This window comes from Trachypithecus francoisi, unplaced genomic scaffold (genome assembly GCF_009764315.1).
Source record: "Trachypithecus francoisi isolate TF-2019V2 unplaced genomic scaffold, Tfra_2.0 Lachesis_group16, whole genome shotgun sequence".
In the NCBI taxonomy this organism is placed as follows: domain Eukaryota; kingdom Metazoa; phylum Chordata; class Mammalia; order Primates; family Cercopithecidae; genus Trachypithecus; species Trachypithecus francoisi.
In genome coordinates, this window is record NW_022681461.1 from 90,716,753 (window position 1) to 90,732,944 (window position 16,192).

The following is a 16,192-nucleotide window of genomic DNA, read 5'->3' on the forward strand; positions in this document are numbered from 1 at the left end:
AATATCATCTCTGGTTGTAATGTCTCCTCATTCCTTATCTTGATTATCTGTGCTTTTTTTTGAATCTTGGTAGACTTGTCTATGTTATTGTTCCTTTCAAATAGCAATTATTGGCTGATGTATTGTCATCTGCTTTTCTGTTTCCTATTTCATTCTTTTCTTTTCTTTTTTTGAATGGAGTCTCGCTCTGTCTCCCAGGATGACGTGCAGTGGCGCCATCTCAGCTCACTGCAACCTCCACCACTTAGGTTCAAGCGATTCTCCTGCCTCAGCCTCCCAAGTAGCTGAGATTACAGGCGTGTGCCATCACGTCTAATTTATAAATATATATATTAGCAAGGCTGGTCTTGAACTCCTGACCTCAGCCTTTCAAAGTGCTGAGATTACAGGTGTGAGCCACGGCCCGCCCCTAATTAATTCTTTTCTGTTTTTATTTTGTTGATTCCTTCCTTCTTCTTTCCCTGGGTTCATTTTATTAATTTTTATCTGGCTTCTTGAGTGCTTTGGTGAGGCACTGATCTTCTGAACCTTTGCTCTAGGGATCAAGGTTTTAAAGCATGTGTAACGCAGCAGAAACTGTTGGGGTTCAGAAATGACCCTGAGAACAACCCACCGTTGAAGAAAGGATCCACTCCCAGGGGCAGGGGGCCTGACTCTCAGTCCCAGCCTTGCCTTAGGTCAGCCGAGTATCCTTGGGCAAGTCACCTGCCCTCTCAGGATCCTCTTATCCATCCCAGGCAGCCAGGAAGGATGTGAGCACTTGCCCCAGGCAGCCTCCTTCTGAGATAATGTCCCCCATCTTGCAGGAGACAGATTTGGCAGCACCCCCTTATGTGGTCCTGGCCTCTACTCCAACATGCACACCTATCAAAACTATGCAATTGAATTTTCCTCTGCATGATGGAGCCAATCAGCAATGGTGACAGTGTCCCAGCTGAGAGACACGTGGACACTCTGGACTCACAGTCAGAAGCACAGCAGCCTGAAAGAGCTGGACACTCACCCATGGGAGTGTGTACACCTTGAGGGCTGAGGCCTTAACCTCCATGTCCCAGCGCTAGAACAGTGTTTGGCACTAGGAGATGCTTCCTGCATCTTCACTGAATGAAGAAACAGCTCTAGGCCGAAGGAGGAAAAATTCAGTACTAGGCCAAATATGGGACTATAGGGTTTGAGGCAGATGTACCCCTTGTTCACTGAGGGGGGCTATTGAGGAGAGGAGGAGGGCGGCATTTGAGCTGGTCTTTGAAAGCACGTGGTGGCAGGCTGTGTGCAGTTGGAGGAAGGGGGACTTTGTGCAGAGGACATAGCAGAAGCAACAGTGTGGAGATGGAGAGGTCCCAGGCATTCTTGGGGAATAGAGAGTAGGGAGAGCTGGCTGGGCCCTGACTCCATCAGGGCGTGCTGTCACCTGCGTTGCCTAGCCTTCCCAAGCTGGGGGTTCCAATTTCCCAGGAACAGGCCACAGCCCTGACTCCGTTGTTGCTGAGTGGAGCGAGGGTGGCTGGAGATGTGTGTGCATGCGTGTGTGTGTGTGTGTGTGAGAGCGCGTGTGAGCGACGGGGGAACTGGGGGCACATTGCCATTCAGTGTCCAAACGTGACAAATGCGCAGAAGTGTCCAGGGAGCTGTGGACATGAGCGGCTGGCTGCGGAGATGCTCACCCTGTGATTTGTTGCTTTGATTCCTCAGGCCGTGACTTGGCGAGCACGACCCTCCCCGGGTACCCTCCACACGTTCCCCCCGCTGGACAGGGCAGCTACTCAGCGCCAACGCTGACAGGGATGGTGCCTGGTGAGTTTGCACTGTCGGCGTCTCCACAGCAGGCAGCGGACGGGGTTTCGGTGGGGGGGCATCCCCCCAAACACCCTGGGTGACCTCTACGCTTCTGAGAAGCAGACCTGAATAAATCAGGCAGAGGTCTGCGCTCTCCGCAGCTGGGCCTGCAGTGGGCCCTGGACCAGCCAGCAGCAGCACCAGGGAGGACATCGGGGGTGGGGGGAGGGTATTTGACTGTCACTCAAACAGCCCCTCCTTGGCCACAAACAGAGTCTGAACACAGAGGGTGCAGGGGCTGGCTGCAGGTCACCCAGCCAGTGCAGAGCGAGCCTTCTCCCCAAGCTTCCCTCCCTCCCGGCCCCCACCCTCTCTCTCCCACACAATCATGTGGCATGGCATGAACAAGCAGAAGGCTCTGCAGTGCTCGCAGTGGCCTTACTCCTTGGGGTTGAGGATAATGTGTTCAGTACAGACAGGATGTTGGATGGTGGGTTTATCACTTGATTCTAAGCTGAACACCCTGTGGCCATTGGAACCTGATCCCCCCAGGCTGGTGATGTGTCCATTTTAAGACATTTGGAGAGGAGGCTGCCATGTCTCCTTACATTGTGGGGTGGTATGGGGACAAGTGGTGCTGGCTGTCTGGGTGTTAAGGGCATTAGCATAGCAGAAATACCCAAAGTATTCTTTCTTGAAAGATGTTTTTAAAAATCAGGGGGAAAATCAGGCCTCCATTGGATGTTGTTACACATCTTCTATGAATTAGCATTGTCTCCTTTTAAAAATTATTTCTAAAAATTTTTATTTATTTAATTTTTAATAGACAAATAGTTCAGTGTATCTATGGGGTACAGTGTGGTGTTTTGACAGTGTATACATTGTGGAATGATCAAATCAAGCTAATTAACATACCTGTCATCTCAAATATTTATCATTTCTTTGTAGTGAGAACCATTAAAAACCTCTTTTAGGGGTTGGAAATATGCAATGCATTATTATTGACTATGGTCACCATGCTGTCTCTTAGGTAGAGTCATTTACAGGGGACCACACAGCTTGTTTCAGTGCCTGGGGCTCTAAGGGCCTTATCTCCTCCTAACACACACTCTTGACTGTCTCTGGGCACTTAAAAAAGCCAGAATAGGCCAGGCACAGTGGCTCACGCCTGTAATCCCAGCATCACAGGAGGCGGAGGCGGGCAGATCACTTGAGGCCAGGAGTTCGAGACCGGCCTGGCCAACATGGCAAAGCCCTGTCTCTACTAAATAAACAAAATACAAAAATTAGCCAGGTTTGATGGCATGTGCCTGTAATCCCAGCTACTCGGGAGGCTAAGGCAAGAGAATTGCTTGATCCCAGGAAGCAGAAGTTACAGTGAGCTGAGATCACGTCACTGCACTCCAGCCTGGGTGACAGAGCGATACCCTGTCTCAAAAAAAAAATCAAATCAAATCAAATAATAATGTAATAAATAAATAAATAAATAAGGGAGCCACCCCTTAGAGGGCCCCACTCTAACCCTGCTGAAGCCGTGCCCCCTCTCCCATGCACTGGGGAGAGCCTGCAGGACCAAATGGACATGCCCACACCCCTCTTCCTAGCTCACGCTGGAGTCTTGCCCAAATAGGCCCAAGCCTCTTCCCCTGGGCCATCCTCCTAAAGCCAGCCCATGTTACTGATGTGTGCATCCCTGGGTCCAAGACCTGGCTCTCTGTTGAGAGTGTGGACGGAGCTTGGATGTGAGGGCTGGGTGTCCACTCATGCGTGTGCAAGGCCCCACGTGGTGATGAGGATCCCGGGGTGGGGAGCTCAGTAGGATGGATCTTAGCCAGGCCGGCTCCCCCTACAGCCATGTCCTGGCACAGAACGCCAAGGAGGTCCAGAATTCTACATTCGATCCTGGCCTTCCAGGTTGTTTCAAAGATATATTTAACAAGGTAGGAGGATGGAGCATATTTCATTTAACGGTTTGCTAGCTTGATTGATGACTTTTAAATATGAGACACATGGGAAACGGCCTCCGTGTGTACTCTTGTCCTGGGCCTTGCCTGGCAGGGAGGCCTGCCAGGTTCCCGCCTGCAAAACTTTGGTCTGCTGCAAGGATGGACCCGTGGCAGGTCACAGAGGTGGCGGGACACACACCACCCTTCCCCTTGCCCCGCCCCACCGGCTCCTCATTTTCCAACCTTTAGCAAGTCCAGGCAGCCTTGGGAGATGGATCCCAAGCTGTGTCCATGAATGGCCCTTTGTGCTTCTGTAGTGCCTCATAACACGGACTTCCCCTGAGTGCTGTGACACAACAGTCCTGCAAGGGGGTCAGGGTTAGGAGAGTAATCCTGTTTTCCAAAAGGGCTAGAGAAGCCCCAGAGAAGCCAGGGAATTTCCAGGTGCTGTGCAGCTTGCAGGCGGAGGACTCGAATCCCAGTCTTCGGCCCCTTCTACCTCCCTCCCAGCACTCCCCACACCTGGGGAGGCACTTCTTCCTCTGCCCTGGGCTGCATGGATGTGCTCTCTGAATCAGTCAACTCCAGCTTCTCTGTGATGACAGAGGGGCAGGGACAGCCCTGGAACCTGTTCTGAAAGCATGTCAGTGGTGAAGCTGAGGCCACCCAGCCGGTCCTCTCAGCTCCCCGCTGGAAACCCCAAAGAGGCTGAGTTCAGAGAAGCAGCTGAACTTTGCCAAGTGTATCCAAACACAGCCTGCCCTCTGGCCCCCAGGACTCCTCCAGCCCTAATTACCAGGCTCAAGACACAAATGGCTGCAGGCCTGGCAGAGCCTCCAGTGGGAATGGATGGCAACTCCTTGCCCACTAACAGGGCAGCAGGAATCACAGGCCCGAGCAGGGGCACAGCTTCACCAAGCCTGGCAGCAGCTGGACAGGGGTGGCCTCAGGTCCCCATGGGACTCTGTCCTTGGGCACAGAGGGAGGTGCACGAGTGTGGAGGGAGGAAAACAAGCATTTTGGCAGAGGAGCCTGCTGCCTGGGAGCTCATGACTTCTTCCTTCTCTCTCTCCCTCCATTCTTCCCTTCTGCATCTCTCTGTCTCCTCTTCCCCCGTCTTTTCCTCTTTCTCCTCTTGCCCTGGCCTTTCTCCTCTTGCTATCTCTTTTCATGCATCCCCCAGCATTGATTCAGTGCCAGGCCTGGCATCAGGGCTGGGATTGCAAGCTCAGCCACACAGCCCTTAGTTCCTGTTTCTCCACGGCCAAACAGGGTCAGGTCTTTGGGACTCTTGTTTCCAACAAAATCTCCAAATCTGTTTCTTGGGTGGCCTGTGGACATTATTTTTGCAGACACTACCCCCAGCACTGTCTCACAGAACAAAGAGGGTCCACCTTTTGGCAAAGTAGGGGCCCTGGGCTGCCTGTCAGGCCTCACCGTGGTTGGCCTCAACTTGCCTTTCTGGCCTCCTCTCCCAGCCTCCCCGACCCTGACCACTCTCTGGTGCCCAGCACACCTTGGACTGTCACCCATTAGTTCCTTCATCATTCTTGGACAGCTTCCCACCTTGACCTGTCAGAATCCAGCTTCACCCTTCAGGGCTGAGTACAGACCTCCCCTGCTCGGAAAAGCTTTCCCAGATGGCCCCCTCTAGGGGAAGATGCCTGTGCCTGGCTCTGCCTCATCACATGACCCAGCGTGTTCAAGGCACGGTCCCCTACGCCATGTCTGCCACTCTCACTGGGACCTGATTAATCTCTGCACCCTTCATGGCCCCTAACACATATCACGTTATCTTTGTGAATGTTGGCTAAGGAAGGGAGGCCGGGGAAATGATATGGACCTGTGTGTTAGTTTCCTGTGGCTACTATAACAAATCTCCTCCAAACCTGGTGGCTTCAAACCACGGAACTGTGTTCTCTTACAGTTCTGGAGCACAGGAGTCTGAAGTCAGTATCACTGGGCCAAAGGTGTTGGCAGGGCTGTGCTCCCCCTGGAGGCCCTGGGGAAAGATCTGATTCCTTCCTCCTCCAGACTTTGTGGTTCCTGGCATTCTCTGGCTGCAGCTGCATTGATCTATGGCAGGTGCTTTCAGTATTTCCCTGCTTCGTCTTCACGTTGTTTCTACTCTGTGTGTCGAATCTGCCTCTTCTCTCTTATAAGGATACGTATGCATTTTGGTCCTACCTGGAGGATCTGGGATGATCTCCCCATTGCAAGATCCTTAATCAATCACATCTGCAAAGACCCCTTTTTCCCTTTCACCAGGAGTCACATTCACAGGTTACATATAAGGAGCCTCCCTTTATCAGGCTCCAGGGAGTAGGACGTGGATATATAGGATGTGGATATACCACAACCCGCTTGAGAACTTCAGCTTAGTGTTTGTTCAGATTCTGATTCATGACCTCTTGGGCTTCTGAATCCTGAAGGCATTCATTGAATTGTGATGGTGCTAAAGGCGATGATGCCATTTCATTGACCCCGAGGGCCTGTTGGCATGTTTGGAGAAACAAGTGGGACAAGGCTCTGGGACATCTGTCTCTCTTGCTTTTGTCTCTCTGAGGCTGCTACGCTGCCATGATCTGTTTCGCTACAAGGTCTGTTTCACTCCCTGCTGGCCTCTGGTGGGCTGGTGGTGCAATATGGAGGGAAACCTGAAATCTTTGGGGTGTTTTTCCCACTGTAGGCTTTAGAAAACATTTAGCTGCCACTACTTTCACTTCTTTTTCTTTTCTTTTCTTTTCTTTTTTATTTTTTTTTTTTAATCGAGGCAGAGTCTCCATCCGGCCGTCGCCCAAGCTGGAGCACAGTTGCATGATCTTGGCTCACTGTACTTCTTGGGCTCAGGTGACTTCTTGGCTCACTTGACTTCTTGGGCTCAGGTGATCCTCTCACCTCAGCCTCCCGAGTAGCTGGGACTGCTGGCGCCTGCCACCCCGCCCTCTAATTTTTGTATTTTTTGTAAAGACAGGTTTCACCATATTGCGCAGGCTGGTCTCCAGCTCCGGAGCTCAAACGATCCTGCTGCCTCAGCTTCCCAAAGTGTTGGGATTACAGGCATGAGCCACTGCACCTGGCCACCACTTCATTTCTAAGTGAAGACTTTTATTGTAAATGTGCTTGGAGGACACACAGAGGAAGGCATGCTTGCCTCCGGCTATGCTTCCACAGCCACACTTCAGAGCCTGAAAAAGTGGACGTCACATTTTTCCTTACTAAATGTCAGCTTGTTAGCTTGAACTCGTGTTCAGCTTGATTTCCAATTCTGTCATCAGAGTTGTCTGCCCCTTCTGGTTCCAGGGCATCCCCATGTCTGCAAAACATAGTTTCTTGGTCTTCTCTAGGGTTTGCAGATTCAGTAAACTGCAGCTCTGTAAACTCTGCATTGCCATTTGCAGAGCAGTTACGTTGAAGAAAGCAAATATCGCATCTTATATCAGCTTAGAAAGGAAACAGTTTTCAAATTTTATTTCCACCATGTCCCAGAAAATGCCGAAAGTTTTGCACCAAATATTTCATAGTGTCTTGATTGGTGTAACCAGCTGATTCCTGCCTGAAGATATTTTGCAACCCAACAGGTATTGACATGGCATTTAAAATTTTTACAAATTCTGGGCTAGAGGAAAAAGGAAAGGGAGTTCACTGCCCTTTGGCTTTAGTGAGTCTGAGAAAAAAGGTTGCTATCTTTGAGGAACCGATGGGTGCCCCATCCCACATGGCCTGCCAGAACAATGTGCACAAAGGCACTAGGAGTCCCTGTGGTCCTGGGCACTCCACTTGCCATGGATTGGTGGACATCATTTCTAGATGCCTTTCAATTGAGGCACTCACTAAACTGATGGCTTTTATTTTCTTAAAGAAGTAGATGAGGGTGCAGTGTGGAGTGGGGGCCTGAGGCCAGAGGAGAGGTGGACCCAGCCATGTGGGCCAGGAAGGCATAGGGTCCACTGGACGCCACAGGAGATGTGAGAGGGACCTGCTCCTTCCCGCCTCAGCATCTGCAAGTTCCTCTGCTTAAGGGGCCCTCTCTGCTCTTTGCCCAGCTTGCCTGGTCCCCTCTCACCTATCTGGGCTTCCCCTCCATAGAGAGGCCTTCCCCAGTGACCAAATATATTTGAGTTTCCTGTTGCTGCTGTGCCAAATGACCACAAATGAGTGACTTAAAACAACAGACTCTTTTCACTCTCTGATTCTGGAAGTAGGTCACACTGGGCTGAAGTCAAGGTGTCTGCAGGGCTTGTTTCTTCTGGAGGTGCTAGGAGGGAACGATTTGCTTTCTTGTCCTAGCGTGTTGTTGCTGCCTGCATTTCTTGGCTTTTGGCCCCTGCCTTCCTTGTCAAAACTGGTGACGTTGGGCTGAGTCTTTATTCGGCTGCCCCTCCTTTCTCCTCATTCGCTTAGAGAGCTCTGTGCTTCCCTTGGACCCATCTGGATATCTGGGATAATCTGCCCATGTGTAGGCCAGCTAATTAGTGCATTTCATTTCATCTGCAACCTAATTCCCCTCTGCCGTGTAACCCGACATAGTCATGGATTCTGGGGCTTACGATGTGGATATTTTTAGTCAGGGGGGCCACAATTCTGCCTGCCATACGCCCTCTGAACGAGGACCCCCCCACATCATTCCTCTGCCAGAGCTTCCTGCTCTTTTCACGTGCGGCACTAAACCCAGCTGACGTCATTTAGTGTGTGGTTTACTCGTTCCTCTCTGGCTTCTCTTCAGGTCTCTATGGTACATCAGATCTGTACAATAATCAAGGCTATGTCTGTTTTGTTCACAGTTGCGTCTTTAGTTCCCGGCACAGTTCCTAGCACCTAGTTGCACTCAGGACACAGTAGCTGAAATTAAAAAGGAGAACTTTTGGCGGAGCTGCCAAGGAGAGCTTTGCCAGGTTTGCTGTGGCCCTGAGTCTGGGGCTGGGGTGATGCAACCAAGGAGGCTGGGGCTGACCCAGGGCTGGGAGTGGTAGTGCTGTTAGAACGGCCACCACATGGGGAAGCAGTGGGAGGCTGGGTGGTTAAGAGCACGTACCTGAGCCAGACTGTCTGGTTCTGAGTCACAGTCCTGCTTCTCACTAGCTGTGTGACTTGGGGCAAGTTATGTAACTCCTCAGGGCCCTGGTTTCCTCCTCGTGTATAAAATGGGGATAACGATAATAAATATGAGCATTAAGTGATGTAATATACATGAAAACTCTTAGAATTCTGACTGACACATATGGAGTGGCACATAAGTGTTCATTATTATTGCTACTATTATTTACACGGAGGCCTGGGCTGGATACGACGGTGAACAAAGACACCTAGCCAGCATGCTAAAGCTCAAATCAAGAGCTCTCCAGCAGAGCTCATACCCCCTGGAGCCCGTGGATCAATGGGAGAGTCAATCATAGAAGAATCCAGTCAGAAACGAGAGCACTGCCAAGTAGGAGTCAGGCAGTCTCTAAATGCAGTGGGTCTGGAGAAAACAGAGAGGGAGCTGTGGTTGGTGCAACTGAGAAAGGCATTCTGGCAAAGGCGGCCCTGGAGCTGGACTGGGAACCGTGTGTGCTTGGCTATCTGGAGAGGAGGGTGGGGGCTTTGGGGTAGGGCAGAAGGCTAAGCCTAGTGGCTGGCATGGGTTCCCAGGGGTGAGAGTCCAGCCCAGGCCAGACAAGTGGGATTGGCAGGGAGGGGAGCCCACTGAGTGGAGGCTGATGGCCAGCAAGGTTAGGATCTGAGCTTGGCAACTTTTGGAAGCCAAGCAGACATGCAGGTGAGGCCTTCTGCAGACAGGTACATGAGCCCCGGGAGCATGGGGCGAGGGCCATTCCAGACAGAGATGTGCAGATGCCCCAAGAGAAGCTAAGGGTGCTTTGGCAAGAATATGGCTTCACCATTATTAGCAGTGTGACCACAGAAGGACTCTGTGACCTCTCGGAGCCTGCCTTGCTGCTGTTTGAAATGATGGTTGTGCAGTTACGGAGACACCACCTGTGTGAGGTAGGAAGGGTATTGACGTTCTGGAGTGGGGAGGAGAAGGTTTCTTTTGTGGTCTGGCAAGACCACCCCTGATTCTGCGTCTTGCCTGCCCTACAGGCCTGCTCTGTGCCAAGCGTGCAGTCTTAGGGGTGGGGGACGCAGTACCAGACAAGATTCTGGCCCAGCTCAGCCAGGGACACTGTGTCATCTGACATGTCATTTCCACTCTCTGGGTCTGGTTAAGCATGTGAAGCGGGGAAAATATATACTGCCCAGTTCCTTGGCATGGCCAGGACCGGTGAACAGGATTCAGAGGGCTACCTTTTTCAGCCTTATATCAAGAACCTTTCCTATGATTAGTACTGAAGACATTGGAATAGACAGACTTGGGAGGGTCCAGCGGACACTGGTGAGAACTTGGCAGTGGGGACTTGAGCATCAGATGGAGAGAGGACCAGTGCTCTCTAGGCACCTCCGTGACCTAAGCATCAGGCTCAGGGAGCATTTGCTCAGGGAACGAACAGCCTTTGTTCTTAACACTAACTTCCCTCGACCCCTGACTTTCTTTCTAAGCTCCTTGCTGGGGCTCCTGGTAGCTCTCTGGCCTGGGCACGCCGCCCCTTTGCCAACCTGACCCTGGGCTCTGGGGTGCACACCTGTTGCTCATTCCTGACTCTTTGCTGCCCTCTAGCGGCCTCCAGTCACTCTGCCACACCAGGAATATAGACTTGACCCTGGGGAATCCCAGACACAGCTAGGATGAAATGCAGGAGGCCATTCACTTGTTCATTCATTCTTTCTCCAAATATTTCTTAAGAGACCCTGGGTGCCAATTCTGGGCTGGGGTGGAGTTGCCGACACAGCCCCTGCCCTCAGGGAGCTCACAGTCTAGTTGGAGAGATGGATATAAAAAAATTCCGATGTGCTAATGTTAAGAGCTAAGACCTAGGAATCTATAAAGCGTTCGGGAAATGCAGGTGAGGGGGCTACTGAGTCTGCTGAGGCAATGAGGTAGAGTGGGACAAATCAGGGAAGACTTATCAGAGGAGGTCATTTGAGCTGGACCTTGAAGAGTGAGTTTGCCAATCTGTGAAGCTGGAGGGATATTGTTGGGTAAGAGACCAGTACGTGAGAAGCCCCGGGGAACCAGAGAGCATGGGCATCAGGGAGGGAGCTGGGAGTGACCAAAGCCTTGTGGGGCTGGTGGGAGATAAGCTGGAAGGGAAGAAGGGTCCCAGTCACACCCACACCTCAGGCCTAGAAACCTCTGGGCATGAGGCTGAGCATCCGGTAGCCTTGCAGAGGGTAGGCTCTGCCCAGGCAGATGTGGATGCGAGTCTGAAAGCCAGGGCTGCCTGTGCCCTCATAGAGTGGGGGGTGAGGGGTCTAGAGTGATGTGATCTGGACAGTCTTTGTGACTAAAGCTCCAGGAACCCTGCACGGAAGTGATGCTGGGAGTGAGGAGAAACTGATACCTGCATGTAGGTTTTCTCAGCTCTTGCCTGCATTTGGGAAGAAAAGAATTACAAAAGCCTCAGAGATGGAAAGGATTCTGGGGACATGAAAGTCCTACTTGAATTTAGGAGACTTAGATTCTGATTCTAGCTGCGAGATACTCACAGCATGACCTTGGGACATGACCTTGGGACTCCCTGCTCTCTCTTAAAGCAGGAGGCAGGGCCTGGGGAGGCTGGGCTGAATGCACCCCAGGGGTCTTTCTGCTCCTGCCATTCAAGGTTTCTAAGTCAGTGATGTTTATCCCTGCTAATGTCAGCTCCTGACCGAACTGGAGGGCTCCCTGAGCCCTGCCACCTCTGCTCTAAGTGAGCAGCAAATGCTTCCAAGTTCTCTTCGGATCTGGGGCTATGAATAATAAGGCAGTGGCCCTGGGCTGTCATGTGTAATCTGGTAATCACTTCCAAGGGCTGGACTGAAGGAGAAGAGCCTGAGGACTTGCTGACCTTACACACTGCTCCCATGTCTCGATTGGGAAGGCCCAGAAACTGCTGGGGCCGGGCAGGGCTGGTTTTCGGGGCCTGTGCACCTGGAAGGAGGGCTCTCAGACTGGAATGTGCAATCTTAGGGTGAGAGAGAGGTAGTAAAGATCACCATAATTTGTTCCAACTTTGAAAGCAAAGTGTCCCTTTTGGGAGCATGGAGATGGGGAGAGAGAATATCCTAGGCTCACAGGTGCTGGGAAACGTTCTTATTTCCTACGAACCCACTGCAAGGACAGCTGAGAAGCAGAGTCTCAGCTGGGAGAGTGCTCTGTCCAAAGTGGGTGCTCACTGGCCCGCCTGGGAACTGTGCAGTGCTGGGGGAGCTCAGAGCCAGCGGCCGAGGACAGCTTTGGTGCTGCTCTGGGCTGAATCTACTTGTTAGATTTCCCCTGTTTCCAGCTCCTTCTGATGGTAGTTGGCAGGACCCGGATCCAACTGCACCCACCTGGTCATGAGTGTGTGAGAACATGTGTTTGGGATCCTGACTTACAATTTCTTCCTGATGTCTTTCTACTAATGGTGTTTCTTAAAAACGAACAACAAACAAAATGACTGGACTGTGATGGCTTTTTAGGAGATGAAGGGGAATGCTATCAGAATTTGTTTTAGAAGAAACTGAAGCATTTGTGGAAGGGCTAAGCATTGGATGGCTGAGGCAGGGTCAGGGTCGGCCTGGAGGGCTTAAAGGTTCTCCCAGCCCTGAGAGGTTGGGGGTCCCCCATTAACGCAGAGAGGAACCTGGAGGTGCACAGCCCAAAGTGAGGGCATCCTGAGGACAGTGACCTTGCTGAACCTTAGGCCTTCTTATCCTAATTCCTGATGACCAAGTCAGATTCTGACCAGAGACAGAGTGGACACAAATTCAGGAGATAAACTCCAAGGACTGGACAAGGACTGCAGCCCAGGAACGCACAGGGCCCACAGAGTGACAGCACAGGGCCCACAGAGTGGCAGCAAGAGCCATCCTCAGCCTCTGCCACTCAGCAGGTGGCAGAGCAACCTGACGCTGGGCCTGGGGTTTAAGCCACGCTGCTGCAGGCACCTCCCAGTAGTACTGCTTGCCAAAAGGCCTGCCAAAAGGGCAGGTGGCAATTCCCTCTGTTTTGTGGTTGAGTCTTGGTTGGGGGCAAACAGGGAGAAAGTACCTTGGGCCTGGCTTACCTGGAGGTGGGATGGGAAGGAGAGGCTGAAGTCCTAGGAGGAGCCTGGACCAGGTAGCCCCTGCCATGAGGGCACCCTATGCAGGAGTGTCCAGGGCTCAGACCAACCCCTTCATCCACTGGACAGCAGCAATCTGCCCCTTTGAGGCTTGGGTCCCAACGCACTCCTTCCCTTTTCTTTTACTTTTTATCACATTATTTACGAGTGCGTCTCCACCTCGACCAGACTTGAGCTCCTGGAAGAGGAGGTTGGTGTCCCAGCCAAGACTTACCACAGGATCCTAAATGAAAGTGCAGGGCCCTGGAGAGGCCCTGGGCTAAAGTCCCAGGAGCTTTTTAGGAATCTACAACAATCTGAGGCCCAAACAAAGCTCCTTTTACCTCTAAAATTAAAATAGGAAACTAGAAAACTGACATTAATAAATGTTATATTAAATGTTTACAAATTGTAACATTATTGTTAACTTCATTAACTATTAAATTTAGGGCTTACAAAAATTTCATTACATTTAAAAACCATTTTTAGATTAGATTTTGTTGCTTTAAAAGAATTTCTAAGTTTATGCCTCAATTGCTGAGAATTTGTAGCTAATCATCAATTAGATTACTTGTGGCCAAATAATTTTAAAAGTAAAATTATAAAAATAAGCTTTTTGTGTTTTTAGAGTGAAAAGTATCATTATTATAGTGCATTTAATGCATGATGTGCTATGGGGAAGAATGGAGAGGGGCCTCCGTGTCCTAGAAGAAAGGGCTTGGGAGAGAGCCTATTGAAATGTATTGAACATAATAAATAATTGTGGGGCCTTGAGCTGATCAAGTTGCAATGGCCATCCATCCATCCATCCATCCATCCATTTATCCATCCATTCATCTATCCATCCGTCCATCCATCCATCCATCCATTTATCCATCCATCCATCCATCCATTTATCCATCCATCCACCCATTTATCCATCCATCCATCCATTTATCCATCCATCCATCCATCCATCTGTTCATCCATCCATCCATTTATCCATCCATCCATCTGTTCATTCATCCATCCATCCATCCATTTATCCATCCGTCCATCCATCCATCCATCCATCCATCCATCCATCCATCCGTTTATCCATCCATCCATCCATCTGTTTATCCATCCATCCATCCATCCATCCGTTTATCCATCCATCCATCCATCTACTTATCCATCCATCCATCTATTTATCCATCCTTCCATCCACTATTACTTCCTTCCTTTCCTTCTCCCTTCCAACATGTATTGAGCATCTACATGTGCCGGGCATTAGCCTAAGGATACAAGATCAAAAGCCATGACCCTTGTCAGGCAAATTTGTGAGGGACTATGGGGGCCAGTTGTGGTAACAGGCAAGCCCAGGGACTCTGGGAACACAGAAAAGGGGGATCAAGCCTAGACTGGGGATGTTAGACATAGAGGGGCTTGGAATCTGTGTATAGTAGGGCTGGGTGGGAGGCATGTCTGAAGGTGCTTTTGCAGAGAGTTTTGCTGAGCTTGAGAAAGCACATCAAAGAATAGGGGCACAGCTAAAGCTTTCCAAGTCACCCGCGGTGCTGCCCTTAGTGCAGGGGAGGAATCTAGGAAGAGACAATTTTCAGGTTTATTGTTGAGAGAGAAACATATGTTAGCCAGTGGGAGGTGGAGTGAGGAGGGAGAAGATGAGTGTTTCAGGCGGGGCAGGGACGATGAAGACAAAGGTTCTGAGATGTGCTTTGCTCCTGTACTTAACTGCACTCTTTCCGAAACCCAGCTTTAATCTACTGGGGCTGTCAGAGTTTGACTCCCTTTGACTTGCTGAGATCTGCAGCCCCTGTCTCCAAGGCCCTGACAGCTGTCAGTCTTCATCTGGACCAACCGCTGCCTCTAACCCTCAGGGTCACTCTACCTGGGATACTCCTATCCAGAGAACATCTGGCAGTGTCCGAAGCCCTCGGGGTAGTGAGAGCCAGTGGAGCTTGGCTCCTACCTTCCAAAAGGAGAGCGTTCTCAAATGAGGCCAAACCATCCATGCCCATAAGCTCATTCTACCAACAAGCCCCATGCTTCCCCACCCCCAATCTGCATGGTGCTTTAGAGTTGTCAAGGGACACACAGCTGTTAGCCCCAGTTGCCATTTGAAAGCATGTTGTGAGGTTGGAGTATGCATATCCATCTTGGAGGCAAGCTGACTCGGTTCAGGGAGGTGGTGTTACATTGCCAGGGATATACGGCCAGTCAGGGAGCAGCTGGGCTTGGAGCCTGGAACTTAGGGTCTCTGAGCCCCTGGTGTCCATGGAGACTGAGGAAATGGAGACTATCTATGGGCTCTGGGGCCGGGGAAGGTGCTCCCTCACTGACATGGGTGGCCTTCCTCACTCGAGTTCTTTTATGGCCCAGGAAGAGCTCTTCCCGCTGGGATTAACGTTAGGGAGCTCACCCTTGGAATTCTGGTATATCCCTTTCCCCCTCCCCATTCTCACCTGTCTGTGCTTGACATATGCTCCTAGACCCAAATTAAAGGCTGTCTCTTACAGGAAGCCCCCCACCGCAGTCCCTCATCTCCCCACTGTGTGCACCCCCAGGGCACTGCCGTAGAGACCCCGTGCGCCCATCTCCTGGCTGCTTCTGAGGTCAGGGCTGCCTGAAATTCCTCTCAGACCCTGGCCCTGACTGCAGTAGGTGCTGCCTACAGTAGGTGCTCAGTAGCTGTGGGTGGCATTTATCTGAATACAGCACATGCCCCTCCCTGTCTCGCCCGGTCCAGAGTCCAGGGCAAGTTAGGGTCCGACTGTGTAATTAAACAGGGCTTGAGCGCCACTGAAACGCCCCCAGTCCTTCTTCCAATATTTGCTCTGGCTTCTCACAGGAAGATGCTGAGACAATAGCCCTTGTTACCCTCTGTTTGAGTTATTTATTTTTTTCACTTTTCCCTCCTTCCCCTCTCGGGGGACTCGCCTCTCGCCCTCATCCCTCATGTTTTCCCTTTCACTTGACTGTCACTCTCATTGTCCTCCCGGGGCCAGGAACGCGGGGTGACAGGCGAGGGGAGCCCAACCGGGCTGGGGAGGCTGGAAATATAGTCATTAATGGGACCCGTGAAGCCCAGATGTCCTCCCTGAATGCGGGTAATTTGTTTTTAATGAAAAACCATGCGGTGACCCTGAACAAATGAATTTTCTTTATAAGGAGTCTATGTGCAACGGGCACAAATAAAGGGCCCGAAACAGGAAGACTTAAATCCAGGGTTGAAAGAAAGAGAGAAAGGAAGAGGGAAGGAGTGGAAAAGAGAATGAGAGATAAAAGAGGGAGGAAAGAAAAATGTGAAATGACAACTGTGTTACCATA

The 16,192-nt window shown here is 51.0% G+C and overlaps 1 protein-coding gene across 5 annotated transcripts in view; it reads left to right on the plus strand.

The window, feature by feature from the left end:
- Positions 1-16,192, plus strand: part of PAX5 (paired box 5) — a 200,740-nt gene that overhangs the window by 149,755 nt on the left and 34,793 nt on the right. For all 5 annotated transcript variants that reach the window (XM_033238078.1, XM_033238083.1, XM_033238079.1 and 2 more), the window contains one exon: positions 1,693-1,794. In XM_033238078.1, coding sequence (XP_033093969.1) covers positions 1,693-1,794 — 102 coding nt within the window. The remainder of the gene's footprint in view (positions 1-1,692; positions 1,795-16,192) is intronic.